The sequence below is a fragment of the Toxorhynchites rutilus genome, chromosome 3, assembly GCF_029784135.1.
Source record: "Toxorhynchites rutilus septentrionalis strain SRP chromosome 3, ASM2978413v1, whole genome shotgun sequence".
Taxonomy (NCBI): domain Eukaryota; kingdom Metazoa; phylum Arthropoda; class Insecta; order Diptera; family Culicidae; genus Toxorhynchites; species Toxorhynchites rutilus.
In genome coordinates, this window is record NC_073746.1 from 232,881,782 (window position 1) to 232,904,238 (window position 22,457).

Genomic DNA, 22,457 nt, shown 5'->3' on the forward strand with positions numbered 1-22,457 from the left:
GAACTTGCTCATAGTAAGAAAACGTGAATGTTTGATGGTATTGATAACAAAAAAAACTTTGGGCGGGACGAAGTTTTCCGGGTCAGCTAGTAATGTTTTTAAATCTAGTCTTATTAATGACTTATAAAGACAGTTGTTATCATATATAGTATATATCATATACATCAATTCAACCGAACTGTTACATATCTCTGGAAACTCAAAATATGAGTGGTTCTAACGTTATTAAACATAGTATATCATAGGGTCCGTAATTTTCCATGAAAATATTCAGCTATTTAATAAAATTTATTGAGTAGCAAATCCAAAAATTCAGTTCGAGCTGAGAAGACTTATAAGCAACATGATGACACTGCTATTCATACTATGTATTACAATAGCAATGGTATTACCATACATAGTATTGCACTTAATATAATCGAGTGTCATGGTGAAAAGTTAAATATAAAAAAAGATTTGAAAACGATTGACATTGTCGTCCTGCAATTCGAAATTTAATAAGTACCATCTACTTTTCTAATTTGATCAAACCGTTTAAAAAGCCCCTTAGCTGAAAAAGCTCTTATGACTCTCAATTTATTCTGCAATTATTTTTTCCAGGACCAAGTGGTTCAGCATAACTCCAAGACTGGTGTGATAATGAGCAGTAGTGCTATCGCCCTGCAGGGCGTCACGAGACACCAAGCCGGCAACTACACCTGCATTGCGTCTAACGTGGAAGGCGACGGGGAGAGCAACACAGTGGACTTGAAAGTTATGTGTGAGTATTAAAATCATTGCTTAGAGCAGCTGCTGTTTAAATAATCACGTACTGGGACACACATTTCTGTCTCACTCCCTTTCTGCATCTGTCGCAGAGTCCCCAAGCATAAATTCTTGAAGAACTGATGCAAGTCGTAAAACGATACGTTATTATGCATCATTGTTGCGAAGGCCCCCAATCTGATTACCGGGACTCATTCCATTACAAGTGTATACAAATTGACATCTCACTCTTTCGTGTGCCACGACTCCCGGACCCGAATTTGATCACCTTCCCAGACACACCAAGGTGTCACCACTCTCGAGCGGAGCGCATACACGGTTTATGTGGCCCGCGTCTGAGGAACGACCCAGTGCTCCTCACTTGCCACCTTCCGTTTTCCCACCACGATGCTGTTATTTCATATTAAAAATGTATACACACAACATCATCAAGCACATTGCTCGATGACTGCAAATTGACTTTCAACAAGCTCGTATATAGTCGATAAGATGAACCCCGCCCATATAATCTGCATGTATATTCTCACATTCGCACCACCTCCATCCCACCCATCGGTGGGAGATCAGTAGGAGAGGCGGGTCGCGATTGTGGAACTTGGTCGGTTGATTCTGGGAGGGCGAAAACTGTTGTCGTCATCGTTGTCATCGTCGGAGGAAGGAAACAAACTGTGGCAAAATTTTCGTTGGCACACGTCTGGCAAAGTTTTCTTTTCTATTTCTTGTTGCTGTTTCTCCCGAAGACGACGACAACCGCTTGCCTTCGTTCAGGTCGTACGAATAACGAATTGGCTTGAGCCTGGAAAATGTTTTTCAAAGCCTGTCGTCCCGAAAACACTTAGGTAGTGTGTAGTCGAACTCTCAGGAATGCACAGCGAACGAGTTCCCTTAGATGCAGCAATGAGTTGGCTGGTAATGCTTTCAAGACACAGCACAAAAGTCTAGCCATCGGCACGGCGAATTTCGCTGCTATGGGAAACCTGGATGCCAGATGCTATTGATGACAACAGCAGTCGGCGAAAATGTTGACGACAGCGAGCAAGAAGCAGGCCGTCGAAAGATGCTGGCGATGATAATAATAATGGCAATTTATGAAACGGATTACAATGTATTTATGCTTTGCTACGAGAATTCCCTCCACCGACAGCGAAACAGCAAGAGAGCCAAACGAGTCGTAATAAGTTACGGTGTGCAATGCTTGGTATTAGCATTGCTACTTATGTTCAGTGTGATGTTCACCGTTTGGAATGTCAAAATTTTGCCGTCACATAAAGTTTGAAGTTAACTAGATGTATGGGAGAAAGTGCACCTGCTGGTGGCTTTATGCAGAGCTGGTAGATATCGAGTGTAATCACTTCGAATCTCAACTCATAGCTAAGAGACTATATAACTAAGAAATACGTTATCTGACTTACAATATGATCATTTTGCTCACACAAGATGCGAGAGATCATTTACACCCATAGCCCATATTTTCATAAAATACAATCAGATTACTGTTGGCTGATGGAGTGTGATAGTATGACGCGTTAGTTCGTTCCATGACCAGAAGCTCTTTCCGAAACGCGTCTTGTACTAAAGCTTGTGTTCATTTATATTAAATTATAATAATCGGAATGGAAAAGCCGCATAAGATACACTTATGATTATATGTGCTATTTATTAGACATGTACATTGTGAAAAGTGACAATAACCTCGTACGACATCGGTTTCGGAAATCCATGCAATGACCAATTTGATTGGGTCCAATATCGAAATAATGGAAATAATGAAAACTGGAAATTTACACGAGGATTAATTTGAATTTAGTTTCCGACGAAGCTTCACATTTATTTATAAAGATTCTCAAAGGGCATCAGAAGTAGAATAAATCGTAATTTTCATGCGTGACCCTTCAAAGCGTTTGCATTTGGTCCGCTCTTTTGAAAACTAAATCGTACGAAAAGGGGTTAACTGGTATCCACAAACTCGTGTATTGCGTGGGTAGAACAAAAACGAGAAAAAGTGGCGTTGCGTACTATATTTTTCAAAGTGATGGTAAAGTGATATAATTTCACTTTTATATTAATTAAAATATTAATTTTGTATAAACGATGGACTTTCAAATCCAATTGAGGGGCTCAGAATGCAAGGGGTGTAAGTGACTTGATCGATTTCTCTTCTTCAACTTTTTCTTTGATTAATAACTCAACTGCAAAAACGTTCCAATTTGATTTTGTTACAGAATCTGATAGATGAGGTTCTGACCTACCTTCCACATTCAAAGGACTACTAATTCTGCAAACTTGCGTTACTAGTTTTCTTACACTTGAATGTTCGAACAATAAAAAAACAGGAAGTGGGTTATATCTATGGTATAACCGCAAGGGTGACGTAGGGCTATCGTTGATTTAGAGATCATTTGTATGAAGTTGAATCTGAATTCATTCTGAATGAATGAATATTTGGAGAACTTCGAAAACGAGAGCGTTACGTTGGAGGCACAAGATTTTATGCATCCAATATTGGATACGGAAATATCCTACTGATGGGGAAGAATAATCTTCAGAAGCTATCCTGTTGATTGCGATTGATTGAATATATTTTGAAAATTCCCAAAGAAACTGGCAGATTATTTTCAGTAACGATTAGATATTTCCACATTTTCCTCGATACTGGAAGCCCACCAGTGGCTAATGCCAACTCGATAACCACCTGTTAATAGCACTTGATTGAAACATATTTGGTCACAGTGTTACATGGATAGAAAACATTCAATTAAACTCTTTCACATGAATATATTTTGAAAATTCCCAAAGGAACTGGCAGATTATTTTCCAGCAATAATTAGATCTTTCCGGAACTTTCTCGATGCTGAATGGCATCCTAACGGAAAGAGTTCTGCGCGTGTATGTGTCGATCCTTCGCCGTCCACCTCCTCCAGCACGTTAGGCAACGATGTTGTCTTGTCGATGTCCTCACGAAAAATGAATGTGTCTCACCACCAGAATATCGCTTAAGTATGCTTTTTGTGTGTGATTGAATCGAGAGAAGGTGTGGTTTACGATGGCAATTTGGAAGGCAAACTAGAGGGGAATGAACTCTCTGAGCTCGGAACTTTCGGCGACTGAGCAATAATCGATTGCGGGCGCATACAATATTGGATACGGAAATATCCTACTGATGGGGAAGAATAATCTTCTGAAGCTATCCTGTTAATTGCGATTGATTGAAAAACCACAAAACCAAATGTATTTGGTCACAGTGTTACATGGATAGAAAACATTCAATTAAACTCTTTCACATGAATATATTTTGAAAATTCCCAAAGGAACTGGCAGATTATTTTCAGTAACGATTAGATATTTGCACATTTTCCTCGATACTGGAAGCCCACCAGTGGTTAATGCCAACTCGATAACCACCTGTTAATAGCACTTGATTGAAACATATTTGGTCACAGTGTAACATGGATAGAAAACATTCAATTAAACTCTTTCACATGAATATATTTTGAAAATTCCCAAAGGAACTGGCAGATTATTTTCAGTAACGATTAGATATTTCCACATTTTCCTCGATACTGGAAGCCCACCAGTGGTTAATGCCAACTCGATAACCACCTGTTAATAGCACTTGATTGAAACATATTTGGTCACAGTGTTACATGGATAGAAAACATTCAATTAAACTCTTTCACATGAATATATTTTGAAAATTCCCAAAGGAACTGGCAGATTATTTTCAGTAACGATTAGATATTTCCACATTATCCTCGAACTGGCAGATTATTTTCAGTAACGATTAGATATTTCCACATTTTCCTCGCTACTGGAAGCCCACCAGTGGTTAATACTAATTTGATAACCACCTTTTAATAGCACTTGATTGAAACATATTTGGTCACAGTGTTACATGGATAAAAAACATTCAAATAAACTCTTTCTCATGAATGTATTTTTGAATTTCCAGAGGAACTGGCAGATTATTTTCCAGAAATGATTAGATCTTTCCGGAACTTTCTCAATGCTGAATGGCATCCAAACGGAAAGAATTCCGCGCGTGTATGTGTGTGTAGCTTCCCGGGGAACCGTTTGTGGCATCACTCTCCTCCTGATGGATTCCCTTCTGGCCTAGGGTGCACAAACAGGCTCTTGGTGACACCGTTCATCCGCGCTTTCATGATAAACGAAGAGCTTCACCACAACAGCGACAACATGCTCCAATCGCTGTTCAATTAGAACTGAGTGGATTTCCGAGCGCCGCTCGCTTATATACCGATTGGTGATTTCAATAGCCTGTTTTGAAAGCAATTTTAAGACTATTGAAACAAGTTTTTGGATCAAAAAGTAACAAGTATATAACGCGTAGACATTTTATCTTTCGAATGAAGTGTTTATCATACCATTTCGTTCAGTTGTTTAGGAGCTATTAACGCTCAAAATCTCGGTCTCCGGCGTAACGCTTTCGTTTTCGAAACTTTGATTTTACACCCCGGTATAGAAATGAAAGACGTAGTCCTACGTCAAAAAAACAAATTATATTTCAATATAATGAACTTGCAAATGATTTTGTTTGTACAATAACAATTAGTTATTGAATTATAACAAGAGTAAATTGGGCTACACATCCAATAGTTTGAACTCAACCAATCAGAGATAAAAGAACAGTATTATAACACAGCGAGATTCAAAAGCATTTACGAAAAACAAGGTGACTCGTACGTCATCTATATGGATAGAACGTTTACCCGAATTTGTAAATAATCCCGAATGATAATGAAAGAAATATTGAAAAAAAGATTTCCATTTTGTTGATAGGAGTACCGGTAAGTTTCTTCGCTTTTTTTAAAAAATAAATGCTTTATTCTGCAAAAATGGTTACAAATTTAATATTCAAAGTATTGCCCATCACTAGTCACAACTTTTTCCCATCTTTCTAGCAATTCACGGATCCCTTTGCGGGATCCTCATGGTACACCACACCCAGCTGGTCTCACCAAATAGACAGCATAAACTTCTGGCCGTGAATATTCCGCGCGGCCATCGATTTTGATGCATGGCCGGGGTATCCATACGTTGCCCGACGATCAGGATTGTCGTAATAACCCCACTTTTCATCGCCAGTAACGATTCGATGCAAAAAATCCCTTTCTTTCATGGCGTTGGAGCAGTTATTCGCACATGAAAAAACGACGACGTCTACTCCAAGTGTATCTACAAGTTCTTGTTGCATTTGTGACGAATCTTGATCGAACAAAGCCTCGAATTCTCCATCTCTAAACATTTTGGGCCGTCCGGAACGTCTTTGAAGTCAAAATTATCACTTTTGAACCGTGCAAACCATGTCTGATACGTGCGCTCAGTTGGAGCATGGTCACCATAAACTTCCACCAAAATACGATGACTTTCCGCAGCTTTTTTCTTCATATTGAGCATATTGAACTGATAACAAATTGAAATCAATTGAACACCACCCGTCAGAAAAATAAGGAATAAAAGAAATAATCAATTATTTGTCAAAGAAGGAATTAAGATATTTACGTTTGCTAAATCCAATTCAAATAATTAGAATGAACATAATAAACGTGAAAGAACATCTCATGTTTAAAGAAGGAAAAGGAACATGGAATATTGTTTTTTTTTCTTGCCATTCCTTCTCACATTTTCAAGACATTTATGATGTATATTTTTTATGTCAAAAATACCTGCTACATTTTCGAAAAAGAATTACAAAGCCCGTGTTCATTAATAAATAACCTTCAACCCTTATTTACTCGCCCATACGATCTCACAGGCCGGAAATGTTTTGAGGAGACTGAATTAAACTGAATGAAGTTGAAGGTAATAGATTTTCTGAAGCTTTTTTCATTCAATTATATCTATTTCTTTAAATAAATATCAATAACGCCTAAAAATTCACAAAAGTACATTAAATATTACATTATTTGTTGCTTGCTCATGTTGCATTAATATATACTTATTTGTTCCATTTGTTCCAATATTTCCAAAAATGATTCGACAAAACTCATAACCTGATTTGTCGAAATTTTTCCTTCTTCATTCGCGTAAACGTTACATTAGGGTGAACATTACATTCAGGTAAGTGTTCATTCGGGTGAATGTTGCATTCGAATATTTGTTACATTCGGAAGAATGTCACTGGGGTATTTGTTACATTCGGGTAAATATGCTTCGGATAAACGTGTTTCGGGTGAATGGTATTCGGGTAAATGTTACACAACATTATAAAAGTATTAATGAAGAAACCGTCTAGTATGTTTCGTAATGGATATTCATTACTGAATCAGAACATGTTCAAGTTCAATCAACTGTTAGGTTTTAGTGCCATTCGATTATTAGTGTCTGCCTGTACGTCGCAAACGACCGGAAATGTGGGCCGACAATTTCTTGGATTTTGGGTGATGATAACGCGCCATCGTACCGAGCCCGAATTGTACTGAATTATTTGACCAAACATCAAGTAAATAGCATCGAGCAAGCACCGTATTCACCTCATATAGACCCGTGCGACTTTTTTTCCATGTTGAAGTTTCCACTGTGTCAAACATTGGCACATGTGTGGATGGATCATATTTTGAAAGAGATTAAATAAACCTGTGCTATTATATTCATCAAATCACTGATCATGTTAGACGATTTCTTCATTAATACTTTTATAATGTTGTGTGATATTTACCCGAATACCATTCACCCGAAACACGTTTACCCGAACTAACAAATACCCCGATGACATTCTTCCGAAAGTAATGAATATCCGAATGCAACATTTACCCGAATGAACACTTACTCGAATGTAATGTTCATCAAGAAAATAAATTACCTTCAACTTCATTCAGTTCAAATAGTCATTTAATTCAGTCTCCTCAAAACAAAATTATTGATTTCCGGTCTGCGAGACCGAATGGGCGAGTAAATGAGGGTTGAGGGTTATTTATCAATGAACACGGGCTTTAGAATTGTGGCAGGTATTTTTGACATTAAAAAAATGTAGCAGGTATTTTTGACATAAAAAAAGTAGCTGGTATTTTTGACATAAAAAATATACATCATAAATGTCTTGAAAATGTGAGAAGAAATGGCAAGAAAAAAAAACAATATTTTATGTTACTTTTCCTTCTTAAACATAAGCTGTTCTTTCACGTTTATTATGTTCGTTCTAATTATTTGAATTGGATTTAGCAAACGTTAATATCTTAATTCCTTCTTTGACAAATAATTGTTTATTCTATATTTTTTATTCCCTTTTTTTGCTGACGGGATATGTTCAATTGATTTTAATTTATTATCAGGATTATTTTTATCTCTTTTAGAATTTATCTCTTAGAATTTATCTCTATTTTGTTTTATTTAAAATTTCCTGGTCCTTTCTGATCATAGGGTATGTTTCCTTATAAACGAAGACACATTTGATCACCCAAAACTTACCGCTTATAGATGAAACCAGTGCAACCAATCTCAACGTGCTGTCATGAACTTGGCAGGGAGTAGCCCAATTTCAATCGGAAACGAGAACTTTTCACAAACCCAATCAGTCCGATGCTTCCCGTCGGGACTAATAATTTTCAAATACAGCGAATCCATAGTTGAAGGTACCACCGACTGTGCACTCGGGGAGGAAAGGTCGATTACTTCTGAGGAAACAATTCTTGTTTGATAATCGATAGCTATAAATCAGACAGGAATCATTTCTCCGACACTCTCAGCGTTTCGAAGAAAGCAGTAAACCAAATACAATCAACAGTATCGTTTGTTTGCGTGAAGAATTTTAGTCACTGTACGTGTGCTATTCTGAACAGCCAGTGAATGTTCGCCGTTTTGGTGTTTAATAAAATCAACCTCTCAAACTGCCAATTGGCATTGGCCTTGGCCTCAAAGCATGTTAGGTTCGTCTATTTTCGTCTCCCGAACCAAGGTGAAGTTTAATATATACAGCCAATCGCAAAATTTGCACACTTAATTTTGTGGTTTGTGTTTGTTTGTTATTTTTGAGTTTCTCGGGGTTAAAAATTAAATAATTGAAAGCGACTCATATTCTTCGTAAAATTTATCCTTTTCACACTCATGTAGTGATAATAAAAAATTAAAATGGTCCCATCTCTACTTCATGTGTAAAGAACAAACAATAAATCTTCGATTCAGACGTTGCAAAATTGAGTGTACAGTTCAAGTTTTTATTTAAAGGAAAATTTAGGGGCTTAGAATGAAAGGGGTGTAAGTGATTTGATCGATTTCTCTACATCGACCATCTCTTTTGGTCATAACTTAGCTGCAGATACATTCTCAGCTGTGTTTGACAATGTGGAAGATAGGTCAAAACCTCATCTATCGGATTCTATAGCAAACTTAAATTGGAACGTTTTTGCAATTGAATTATTAACTAAAGGAAAAGTTGATGAAGAGAAATCGATCAAGTCACTTACACCCCTTGCATTCTAAGCCCCTCAATTGAAATCAGTTCAGAAATGTTAACAGATAACAAAAATCAATATCCTAGTATTTGGTATGTCCTCCTTTGGCATCCAGCACTGTCTTCAAGCGCCGAGACGTCGCTTCGAGTTCTGGATTTTTATTCTTCAGCATTTTTTGAATCCCACCCATATAGACCCATATAGTTAAAATCCAGTGATTGCGGAGGTGTTTTGAGTTGATTGGGACATTATAGAGTGGGCACTTTTCACGGCCAATACGACCTCTCAGATTGTTCCTGTATGCTGTTCTCCGGACAGTGTCTGTGCTGACAGGTCTCCCAATGATGCCGGTTTCTTCGGTAATCAATTTAGGAATGTTTGTTTCAGAGTTCTTTCGAAATGTTCGCACAATTACTCGTTCATATAGATACGTTTGTGTCTATTCGGGAGATTTTCCAAGGTTCCTTCGTATTTCCACTTGTTCATGTTTATCCAAACCATCAACAAAGCTAGGAGCTTGTTGCATCAATACAGAGCCAATGCGCTATTTACTGTGCAAGGGTGGAGTTTACTTCGCAAATATTCTCTTTTCGCTATCCCGCTTCGTTGTTTCTATTCTAGCGGCTGCATAAGCATTCCGTCCATTTGTGTGCTTTCCCGAACAGAACGAGAAAGCACACAAATGGACGGAATGCTTCCAATTTTCATCAATTCACACCATATAAAGACTACGAGATTGTAATGTATAGCATATTAAACAAATCTTAGAAAATTTCCGATTCGATTGGTATGTAAATCATTAAAATCCGTGCGGACTTGTGCGGAGAAATTGAAGGTGTACACTCAATTTTGCGATGCCTAAAATAGAGATTGTTTTCAATTTTTAGGCATAAACAATTAGTAGAAAACTTTTCGCGGAATTTTATTTCACGTATAGCTAGTTGAATGTGTGAGTAGTTAACACGCATCAAAAGAATCAATGTATTCAAAATATTCTATACCAAATAAATGGAAGGTATCGTCAAGTAGCATTTGTACACTAAATTTTGACTTTATGTAACACCAAGGAATTATCCCAATATGTATCATGTAGCGCTGTCGATTGTGTCGAAGGCACGTTACCTTATTAGGTTGGGAATTTATTTGTGTGGTGATTTTGCCTCGTTGGCAATAATCCCGGATATTGGAGCTTGAACAGCTGCTTCGCGGGTGGGAATCAAACATTATCTTTCTCCACTGAACGGCAATCTAATTCATTGTATCTGAATTATATCAACTCTGTAGAAGTTGTCGTATTAATTATAAAGTGCAGTCCACTACAAGATAACAAGTTAATTCTGTTTACGATGCATCTGCTCCCTCGTTAGCAAACGCTCTTAATAATTGAGCAACTACTTCCAAATGCATTCAACTTTTACACGCTCGACTGCAGCGCCAACTTGTGCGTGTTTACAACTCAATTGAGTGAGCAAATAGCAGCACGTACCATCTTCTTCGAAATCTTCGAAGTCCTTGCATCCTCGGAGCATCACCTTCATCATAATCACAATCATATCAGCTGTAAAGTGTTAATATCTCATATCGCAATTTCCCAAAACCAGTGGAGGAGTTGAACGTTCATAAAGCTCATCTCCGCTTGGAACTGCATCTACCACACAACATTTCACATCACTTTCGGAATTTTAAATCATTTCCCTGCACGTACCATCCGCTCGTCGGATGTGCTGGAAAACGCCACTCCTGAAGCAGGAGCACAAGCAGCAGATTTGGTACACTTGTTTTCACACAAGATAAGAGCGAAACTTTTGCGGAATATGTTGGCAATTTAAACATTCATCTAATAAAATTTATGCGTCTCGGGCAAAAAGTGTGCGCAGCATCCCCAGCGAAAAGGTGCACACGAGTCAGGTGCTTCGTCGAAGCGAATACTGGGCTTGTGTGTGTATGTGTTCTCAAACTTCCTCCCACAACGCACTGCAAATGTATTCTTTCAAATCAAACACTCAAACCAGCAGTGTCTGTTTGCTGGAGCGGTAAGGAAACAAACTCCCCAAAAACTAAAAAGAGCATAAACTCAAAGTTTTCCCGCTCTATATATTTTGGAACCACCCTTTTGCTTGCCGCATACCGGGACGAGCAAAGGCATAAATTTCATCGCAATCTATGTGTGTCCAGCCGAGAGCAACCAGCAGTGACACATATTGTGGAGATTGTTTATGTTGGACCACCAACCGGCCAAAGGAGCGGGACTGTCCGGACTGTCCCAGCCGGTCTGTTACAACCAACGGTTCACAGCCTGCACAACTACTGTGATGGCCCTTTGTGCCATCCAGATTTTTTGTTGTTGTTGGTTCCATTTCGCTTCGAGCTTCCAGATTAAAGAACAACTGCAACAGTGACTAGTTACGAATAGAGGCAGATCCCGTATTCACAATCGGGACGAATTTTCAGTGGAGGACACTATTCCGAATGTAGTTCACAATAAGATAAGACTGGTTGTCAGAGCAGAAAATATTAAAAAATAAAAGTAAAAGACAGTGAAGTGCTGACTTTGGGCTTGAAAAGCAATGCGGAATAAGTTTGGCTTTGCAATTATCGGCGCGATGCGATTTATTTGCTGTATATGGAGAATTATGGGGTATCTTTGGGATGATGTATTTTGATTAAGAAAAAAAAGATGACTTCATTTATGATCAAAATTACATAACGTTTGATAGAATTCTGCGATTTCGCTGTGCAAAAGCGTTCAATATTTTAAGTGGATTGAAAGGAAATAAAACATGTTCACGTTTATGAAAGAACGAGCATTACAATCAAAATTTAGTCAAACAAGAATGTGTGCAAATTATATATCTTTCAATAGGGGGCCAAATCATGAAAAAGTCTCGTTTTTATGAAATAAAGTTAACGTTAATAACTATTTTTGCTGCGAACGGATTTTGATACCAATGCATCCAATTGAATCGGGTATTCTCTAAGATTTGTTTGATGTGCTGTGCATTACAATTCCATAGTCTGTAAATGGTTTAAACTGATGAAAATTTGAAGCATGCCCATTGTCCCATTCATTTGCTCTGTCCATTTGTGTGCTTACCTAACCGTGCTGTCTATGATGGGCAACTTAGGCAGCCGCTCGAATAGAAACAACGAAATGGGATAACGAAAAGAACATATTTAACACGTTAAGCCTTTTTGGTAGGAAAGCGCTGACTGACTGGGACTGACAGTTACAAATATATATGGTTCGTTTTCGGATGTTTTCGGATGGATGCGCGAAACTTTTAATTAGTTCAATATGTATGAACATCACACCTTCGCTAGTTTCAATTGACAGTGCGTTCTCTGTGGGACGCTTGTTTGTTGCTAGTTGATTGGAAGATGCCACTAGGGCAACACTAAACAACATGAAGAATGACACTTGATTCTTGCAAGTATTGCCATTTTTGTTGTTTTTTATAGGTTAGCAATAATATATTGCAGCGGTTGAGAAATGTAGAATAAGTGAAGATCAATTTGAATAAGATACAAAAAATATATCCAGCAAAGCTTCCGGTTGAACAAAACAAAAATTCACATAAGGCCCGCGATACAAAGCTTTGTGCAAGGTGTTCAGTTTCTGGAAGAACTTCCGCGATTCTCGAGAACGATAAAGCAACTTCATCTCCTTGAACTCTTCCACTTTCAAGCGGTCCTTTTTCCCGAAAGAGATGTGTCTGCTGCCTTCACTTCAATCGGTATCGTTCCACGTTTTGTCGAGTTGCTCGTTGCAGCATGACTGCGCATGTTCAAATTATTCATCATTATGTTTAAGGATTGTCTTACTTTTCCACCCCACTTTCGGTCATTTCAGTTGCCCCAAACATCTCTATTGGGCGAATTTGGAGTTGGTTTTTCTTGAGATGACGACCGTTTGAAAAATAAAACTGCTTTTTGGAACGTTTTTTGACAATTTATTATTTTTTTGCAAAAAACAATCAAATAAAAAAAATCATGCGATAAAGAGACGTATAAAGATTCAATCACATGAAATTTGGAATAAATCAGTTCAGTAGAACTTAAGATATCGTGTACTTAAGTAAACTAGCTTCCAGAAAAACGCGTTTAAAGTTTTTTGTCAAGGTCGTACTAGATTAGATACCGCATCACTAAAATGACTATAACTCGGTAAATAATGAGATTTTCGAATAGGGTATATTCTAAAGTTCAAAAATACGAAGAAAAAATTAGAATTTTGTTCACAAATTTCTGAACTAGAAAAATCCATTAAGGGGGACCCTCCTCTGGAAGGACAAACAATAACGGATTTCCGTGATTTGTTTTCGAATGTTGGAATTAAAGTTGAGTGTTGGGACATTTTGATGATTTATTGAGTTATATTTGAAGATACATTTATTTTTTATTTTTAGGATACCAATAAAGTGATGCTTTTGCTCTTGGCAGCTGGGCGCGCAACTACAGTTCCTTGCTCGTGGTACGTTTTTCTCAGAATCTAGTGAACCGATCTGGGTAATGTTTTTTTAGAATGTAAAAATGAATTATCTAAGTTGTCACGTAGCCGTTTTTTGATATCTGAATTTTTCAATTTTTTATGATTTTTTAAATAACGATTGCCAATAACGATTTATCCAGCCATTTTGACAATTTTTCGAATTTACAGAAAACGCTACTTAACAATTTAGATGATTCATTTTTACATGTCGGTTAAACAGTGCCCCTCCAGCCAGCTAGCAATTTTTTTGACAATTTTCAAGCAAAAGATGAAAATGACTTTTTTACTTCTTCCTTTCTCTTCAGTCTATTTCAATTTCGATTGTGCGTATGCACTACGCATACTAAAACATCGATTCTTCAATTTCGTTTTCGTTCTGCTGTCGTTTCCTATGAATTTGAAGGCAAACGCTTTCGCTTGACGATTGAATTATCATTGTGCCCTATTCATTATCATTTGAGTGGGCTTTATGTCGCTTTCAGTTTTTAATGTGAAAGGACGATCGCTACTTTCAATTAGAAATTTCATTTGATTTCATTTCTCCACACTGGATTTTTCCGCACCGTCTTTCAATAAAAATGAAATTAAAAGAGGTATATAAGAGCATACAGGGCAACTTCGATACAACGTACATGTTGCTTTCAAAATCGTACGTTGTACGTTATATCGAAGCATAATAAAGTACTCAGAAACATAGCTCATATTACTTTATTGTGATGCTGTTTGGGTAGAGTTAGTAAATAATGATGAGAAAATTCAACTAGAAGGTTTCTACTGTTGATTGAGGATAAATAGATAAAATGACCGCTTACTTGTTAAAAAAAAACTTTTTCCCTGTAACAGTGGCCTTTTCCGATGTATGGGAATCTTTTTGGTAGTTCTATTGTCTATTCATTTAATTTTCGTTTAGAATTTGTAAACAAATATATTTTTGAGAAAAATGAATTTTTTTTACCTGGCAGACTTATCTCACTTCTTAACTAGGCGAACCTAGCCAGAATTTTCACCTGCCCCCGGGCTTCTGAATGCCAAAGGGGGACTAGGCTCTGCGGAATGCACGTATCTGCATGCTCGTGCTGTTTCAGTCCTGACCGAGAAATTGTCGGACAATCGCGCAGGTGCTAAGGATGACCGACTTTTGGATGCCGGCCAATTCCTTCTCCATATTCAACACCTTTAGCGCTTCCAGAAGTGTCTTCGGGACAATTCCAGTTCCAGAGAGAACGACTGGAACAATTCTTGGGACCTCCCTTAGCCCCCACAGTTCCTTGAGCTCCACGGCCAATGGTCGGTACTTGCAGATTTTGCGACCGTGGGTCTCCTCCAGATTCTGGTTCAGTGGAATAGCGACATCGATGATGGTGACTTTGCGGTCGCTCTTGTCGTAAACCATTATATCTGGCCGGTTGTGGTGGATCGAGAGGTCGGTCAGAACAGTGCGATCCCAGTACAGCTTGAAACGGTCATTTTCCAGGACAGGTGCAGGCAGGTACCGGTAGTTTGGTACGTTGTCTTCCAGTAGAGCACATTGGAGCGCCAGTTGTCGATGAACAATACGGGCCACGTTGTTGTGGCGCTCGGTGTAGGCTGCGTTGGCCAAAACGGGACAGCCTCCCATAATGTGCTCTATGTTTTCACCTGGTTGATGGCACATCCGGCAAATGTCATCAACGTCTTGATGCCAGACGTACCGCCTGCAGTTTCTCGTCGGCATTATCCTGTCCTGGATGGCTATCATGTCGGCTTCTACTACTGAAGAGAGTTCACCACGCGTTAGCCACAGATTAGATGCGGCCTTGTCGACGTGTGGCCGATCCAGTTGATGGGGGTGGGCACCATGCACTGCCTTCTGCTTCCAAGCTGCAATCTTCTCCTCCACTGTCTGCAGATTGCAGTTGAGTTGGTACTCCGCTTGCGCCAAGTGCAGAGCGCTGTATCCTCTGTCGGCGGCGCAGACAGCCCGGTATAGCGCGTTTTGGTTGGCGCGTTCTGCGAAGTACTCGCGCAGTTGTCGTACCTGGGCAACACACAGTGCAGATATGTCGACTATTCCAAGTCCCCCTTCTTTGCGTGGCAGTGAAACTCTCTCCAGTGCCGATTGAGGATGGTGCATTCCGGCCTCTTTAAATGCTTTCCTCATCCTCCTCTCAAGGTCCTCTAGGTCAGTTTTGCTCCATTTGACTACACCAAAACTGAAGGTCAGCAGGGGAACCGCGAATGTGTTGATCGCGCGTACCTTGTTCCCCGCGTTGAGGAAAGTCCTCAGGACACAGTTCACTCGACTCAAGAACTTGTCTCGCAGCTCCGTCTTGATGTCGGAGTGGCGAATCCTGGTGAGCTGTCGGAATCCAAGATATTTATAGGATTCGCCACGAACCATGTCTCTTATAAACTCGCCGTCATAGACCTCGTAGCCTCCGGATTCGGTAAGTTGTCCTTTCAGCAGGTGGACACAGCGACACTTGTCGAGGCCGAACTCCATACAGATGTCCCTGCTTATGTCTTCGACAACCCGGATAGCTACACCTAGACGCTGACGTGAATCAGCGTAGACCTTGAGATCGTCCATGTAAAAGGTATGGGTCACTTCTTCGTGGGCGCCGTCGCCATACCTTATTTTATAGCCATGACCGTTGCTATTGAGCGTCCTACTGAGGGGGTTCAGTGCCAGACAAAACCAAAGCGGGCTGAAAGAGTCGCCTTGGAATATCCCCCTCTTTATCTGCAGCGTTCTAGACTGCAACACATTTTCCCCATCACTAAGGTGCAGAGACGTGCTCCACTGCCTCATCGCATGCTGCAGGAACCTAACGACGACGGGATCAATTTTGTAGAGCTCCAATACCCGGACGAGAAACGAGTGAGGTATGGAGTCATAAGCCTTCCTGTAATCGATATAGGCCATGCTTAGGTTCCGCTGGTTATAAACCGCCTGGCCGACTATGGCTGCGTCGATGATGGCCTGGTCTTTGCAGCCATGCGTATTTTTTCTGCATCCTTTCTGCTCTTCTGCGATGATATGGTGTTGTTCGCAGTGGGCAGAAACTTTGGCGGTTATGATGCTGCTTAATATCTTGTACAGACTCGATAGGCACGTTATCGGCCTGTACTTTGATGGGTTCAATGTGTTGCTGTCTTTCGGGAGGAGGAATGTGACGCCACGGGTGGCGAATTCAGGGAGGTTGTGTGGGTCACGTAGCACCTTGTTGAAGCACTCAGCTATCTTTTGATGTGTGACGGTCAGCTTCTTGTGCCAGAAGTTCTGAACACCATCGGGGCCCGGTGCTGCCCAGTTCCTCAGGTACCGCGAGGCTTCGCGGACATCGTTCTCTTCGACGATGATAGCTGGCATCTCTCCAATTTCACCACAACTCTCCTCCTCCCGTCTTAACCACATTTGCCCGTCGCGATGTTGTACTGGGGTCTCCCAAATACCAGCCCAGAAGTGCGTCACATCGCTAATATCTGGCAAACCTTCGCGGTAGTCGGGCTTCTCGTCGCTAATGTGGTCGTAGAACGCTTTTTCGTTATCTCTGAACATCCGATTTTGTTCCTGGCGCTTTGCAGAGTCAGAGTAACGTTTCAGCCGTTTAGTTAGGACGCTCAATTGCTGTACCAGTGTGTCGAGTTTTTCCGTCAGCTGGTGAGCTCCCAGCTGGCGAAGTTCAGTAGGCCGCACGATCACAGCAACTTGGCGACATAATTTCGCCGATCTGCTGCCTCTTTTGTACGCCATCAGTCTTCCAATTGCGGCGCGCTTGTTTAGGATCCGTTGCTCCAATCTCCTTCGCCATGGAGGCTCACGCCTTTCACGGAGATGTTGGAGCAGTCCGCCTCTTGGCCTAATACGGTATCCTAAACTTTTGGCGGTCGCCACAGCAGCACAGTAAACTTTCAGTTGCAGCTCCTCCATGTTCTCAGCATCAACCAAGTGCAGCGGAAGAACGTGCTCGTTCATGAGCTTTACTGCACTTGTCAGCCTGCGGGAATGCTGCAACTTCGGGATCCTGGGGCGCGACAATGGGTCTGTGTCGCGGAACTGTGAGATCGCCTCGTCGTAGTGGAAGACCAGATCGCGTAGTAGTTGTTGATCTGGCTGTGGGTCTTCCGGCTCAGGGGGTTGTAGTACTGTGGCCTCCACTGGTGCTGATTCGCGTGCCCCACTCGCGAATGAATTGCTCAGCCGTACTGAACTTCGTCTCGACACATCGCTTGCTCTGTTGTTCCTGGAGCTTATTTCTCTCTGCACCTGCTGCTTGATCTCGTCGATTTGCGTTTGGGAGAGCATGTTGTTGCGTACTATCGCTCTACGCCTCGCGTTCATCGCGTTCTGATCAAGCCTCCCGACGAACTCTGGATACGCTTCCTCGAACATTGTTAGTATTCGAGGGCGACCGCTCATGTCCGTCTCCAAAGCAGTGCAGATGTAATAGGCGCGGATCACGAATTCATTCATTTCGTGTGTCCACATGATCCGGCGCCTAGTGGTACCCACAAGTGTGGACGACTGTCGTCTGGCAGTCGCAACACGTCTCGTAGGCGCAGCGTTTCTTGGGTGATGTCGATGGCTGCTGTTTCCGTGTGGCGGTAGCTCTTCGGGTTGAACCCGGCTGGTGGCCCGCTCTTGCACATCGCCCTCCAGCCGCTGGCCGCTCGCTCTTACGCCCGTTCCAGGACCAGCTCCAGTTCGGGGACCCTCCTCGGGCGATCGCATTCTGAGTATTCTTCGTGAACGTAGCTCCATTTTCTGGGTGTATCTCCTTTGACCGGGAGACAGCGGGTTGGCAAGGCCTCCATGACCCGGGAGGCCTTCCCCGGGAGAGATATAGCGCTCTGACTCGCTCGCACCCCCTCACTTAGCCACTTTCGACACCCGTTCTCGGAGCCAAGACCAGGTGTGTGTTTCCAGTTCACGCCCGATCTAAAAATGTCGTCATATGATCTTCGTGGAGGCGTGAGATAGGAACATTTGAGACCAACAGGCAGGCTCCTACCCTATGTTGATCCCCATTTGAGAACCAAACGTTCTAAATTTTTAAAACATTTTTTTATGCGTAATTTTTTTTTTTTTTTTTTTGTATTTTTTAATGAAAGATTAAATTATTTTATTTATTTCATTCTCTGACTGAGTTATGTTATTTTCTTCCGAAAAAGCACTGTTACTTTTGTTAATTTTTATGAGAATTTGAAAAAATACGATCTTGAGAAAAAATTATTTCAATCTTTATTTTTTTTCAGTGTAATTTTATTTATACATTTTTTACTTGAAAGCTTAAACAATTTCCTACATTTTATTTTTTGGTCAAAATTTTATAGGTATTGTAGTTTTGGAATAAAAAATAAAAACAAAAAAACTTTGGCCCTTTCTACAAAGTAGTGTGTATGCGTGTGTATAGGTGAAACGTCATGATAAACAATAAAAATAAACTTTTCAGATGGCGACGAGCATCGATTTGTTATTTTTCTTACAAGAATGTTAGTGTGCTAGTGGTGAATATGAACATGTCCTATGAAACCAATGTTACAATAATAAACACACGGGCCGTGTGAGTGTGTTTGTATAGAAAACGGTATGTTTTTAAAGCATTTCATAGAATTATTGAGACACCTTTACTTGACTCATAGCGCGGGCAAGGTGGCCACTATTATAAGAGATGAGATTTGCCATCTTTGACGCATCTTTGAACGCGCCTAATTGACGATTTTAATGAGAACATGATGTTGGTTTAACTCTTTGTGGTCGTTTGTCTGCTCTCAGCCACCATACCTTTTTTACCGTTCTGGTCGTTTGTCTGCTGTCAGCCACCACAGCAAGAAACCATGCTAATCTTATATTTTACTCAACCAATTATCAGTTTATACATTTCCTGAACGAAGCTTGATGTTTAATGAATCTGTTCACGAATCAATACGGTGTCCTATGGGTAATAGATAACAAAGTAGTCACCCACACAAGACAATACACAGTGCGATGAATGCATAGAAAAGTGGGATAAAAATCATAACAGCAGACTTTAATCATTGTAACACTTTGGTGTAATAGAAGATATAGTTCATAAGTATCAGAACTACTGTTTGCTTAAATGTCTCATGTTATTTGAATAATCGCATGAGTGTCCCATGCGACAAAATCTTTGTTTACGTAAAATTAAAAGTTCTGATCAATTCGGATACGCAGAAATCATTATTTGAGTGACTACTGGTTCAAATTATGTTGAAGTAGTTGTTTTTAAAGAGCAGAATAATTGTTTGGATAAGTGCCTTATGTCATCTGAATAATCTCATGTAAAAAAGAGTGAAAAGTACTGATCTTTTCGGATAAACATTGCTGGCATTGATTACACATTTATTGCATCAACAGCAAAAGTTTCTCATACTCAACGGATAATCAAAATAAAATTATGTATTGATTATACTTCATATGATTCACTCTTGTAGATTGTTTCGAAAGATTTCACATGAAGACGTATTATAAAATATATATTTTTTATATAAAAACATCACATTAGAACACATTGTTAAGGTAATACATATATATAGTTCAAAAAAAAATAAAAAAACCTTTTTTTTTTCATAATATTGCATGTATCACTGCTTTTTCAAGGAAAAATAATCCCGACCAGTACGACACCCATGCCCAAATTGATTACGACCGCAAAGGGTTAATAGCTCAAGGCGCATTCATGATAAATTCGATGTTTTTTTTGGATGCCAAATATAATAAATTTTAATTATGATAATTTCGCAAGAGTTGCACATTAAGCACGTTATAGTTACCTATAACCTATAAATAACACCTCCCACTCTTGTCACGCTTGATCTAAAATACTACGACCTTGATATGTAGCACAATTTTACCGAAAACAATCATCCCCTAAACGCCTAGATTCACGAGTCACTTCATGTGGCCACCTCACCCTTATTGGTGGCCAACTTGACCCGTCATGATTTTAGTAGCACCTTTTGCATATCTTTTTTTAATTTATCATATAACATTATGAAATAAGAAGAACAACTTTTGGAAGTCAACGTGATTGCGGAAAACATCCTAAATATGGATGCTGACATAATGAAATGCCTCATTTTTTTATGCATTGTGTTTAATTGTACTCTATGCTTAGGGTGGCGCCATACCCCGTCCTCCCCTACGTTATATCGAGGTAAAATGTACGTTATATCGAGGGTACGTTATAACGAGGGTACTAGAGGCGAATGCACTGCAAAGTTTAAAGCCTCTTAAAAACAAAGAATCAATCAATCAATCAACGAGGGTACGTTATATCGAAGTTTCCTTGTATTAGTCTTACAACCAGCGTCGTCAACTGATTACACCTGCTAGCATACTTTATATTCTTTCGACATTTTCATTAGTTTCAGTGAATATGATTTGGACTCCAACGAAATTTTCAATCGAAATAAGACATTCAATATAAAAACCTTTCATTTTCATTTGATGATTTGATAATTTCGCTTCGGTGTGAAGAATGAAAAAAAAGCGAAACGACACTGTATGAAGGTGAAGTGATATTGTCTTTATTGAGCGTGCAAAGAGAGTGGCACTATTTTCAGCCTACACGAGTTTGCAACATATTGAAAAGCGAAAGACTAATTATTGAGTGACGATATGTAAATTAATATGAAATTGTATAGGTTTGGCCAAGGCTTTCACATCACCTTATCAATGGTGTAAATGACATATGGTTCATGTATAGTTTCCATGCTGATTTTTTTTCGTGTTTGCAATTCATTGTTCTTTTCTATCAACTTGTCCACGATTTTCATTATCCACAGTAACCTTCACATTCTATTGGAACCTCTTAGAAAAAGCACTCGTGGCCGAGTGGTTAGCGTCTCACTTTATCATGCTGGGTGTTCGGGTTCGATTCCCGTTCTGGTCGGGGGATTTTTCGTCAAAGAAATTTCCTTCGACTTGCACTGTGGTCACGCGTATTGAAGAGCATGCCCCTCGGAATACATTCAAGGCGTGTTATTTGGCTTAAGAAATCTCAATTAAGTAATTATAAATGACGCTAGTTAATGCATACGTTGAGACGGCAAAAGTTCCACTGGGAACGTTAACGCCATTCAAGAAGAAGAAGAAGGAAAAGCAGTACCAATATAAATTGGTCATATGATCATCGGAGACAATGGGCAACATAAGGAAACAAATTTCGGCATATAAAAAACTGGAGTGTTGTTCTCGCGAGGCAACAATGAATCATGAATCAACCATCTCAAAATACAAAACTACGCAAATCATTGGCTCTTTTCCGGGCCAACAAAATATTCTATAATAGAATGCTCGGAGCACCTAATTTTGACGACTAGGAATCGTTCATTCTCACACATCTGAAAAAGATGAATAGTTTCATCTCACATATTGGTACTTCATCGCACAAATTGTCGTGTTTTACATTTTGTAGAATATAGATCTATATTTACATCACCAAACTTTTTGCGAAAAACGAATTGCTGGAATCACGATTGTCAGCAAACATCACAGTCGAAAACTATATATCAACATTTCTTGTCGACACAAAAACGTTCGATTCCTATAGACTCCAGCCCCAATCATAAACCTCCGTGAGACAACAAACAGCGCAACATAGATGATATTGTAAATACATTTATCGCATTTGATACTGATATGAAAATGTTAGCACTTTATGCAGATGTAATAAAGCTCGTAGAGACAAATAAATTCCGGACTTTGTGCACACAAACTCATTCCCCCTGGCAGAAGCAGCACATATAATGGTCGAGAGGAGAGCATCCAGGCTTCCATTCTTTGGGTC

At 39.7% G+C, this 22,457-nt stretch overlaps 1 protein-coding gene across 3 annotated transcripts in view; it reads left to right on the forward strand.

Moving 5' to 3' along the window:
* Positions 1-22,457, forward strand: part of LOC129774902 (hemicentin-1) — a 723,141-nt gene that overhangs the window by 526,519 nt on the left and 174,165 nt on the right. For all 3 annotated transcript variants that reach the window (XR_008742804.1, XM_055778958.1, XM_055778959.1), the window contains exon 11: positions 601-760. Coding sequence is in view for 2 of the 3 variants with exons in the window: in XM_055778958.1 (XP_055634933.1) it covers positions 601-760 (160 nt within the window). In the remaining variant the exon portion in view is untranslated. The remainder of the gene's footprint in view (positions 1-600; positions 761-22,457) is intronic.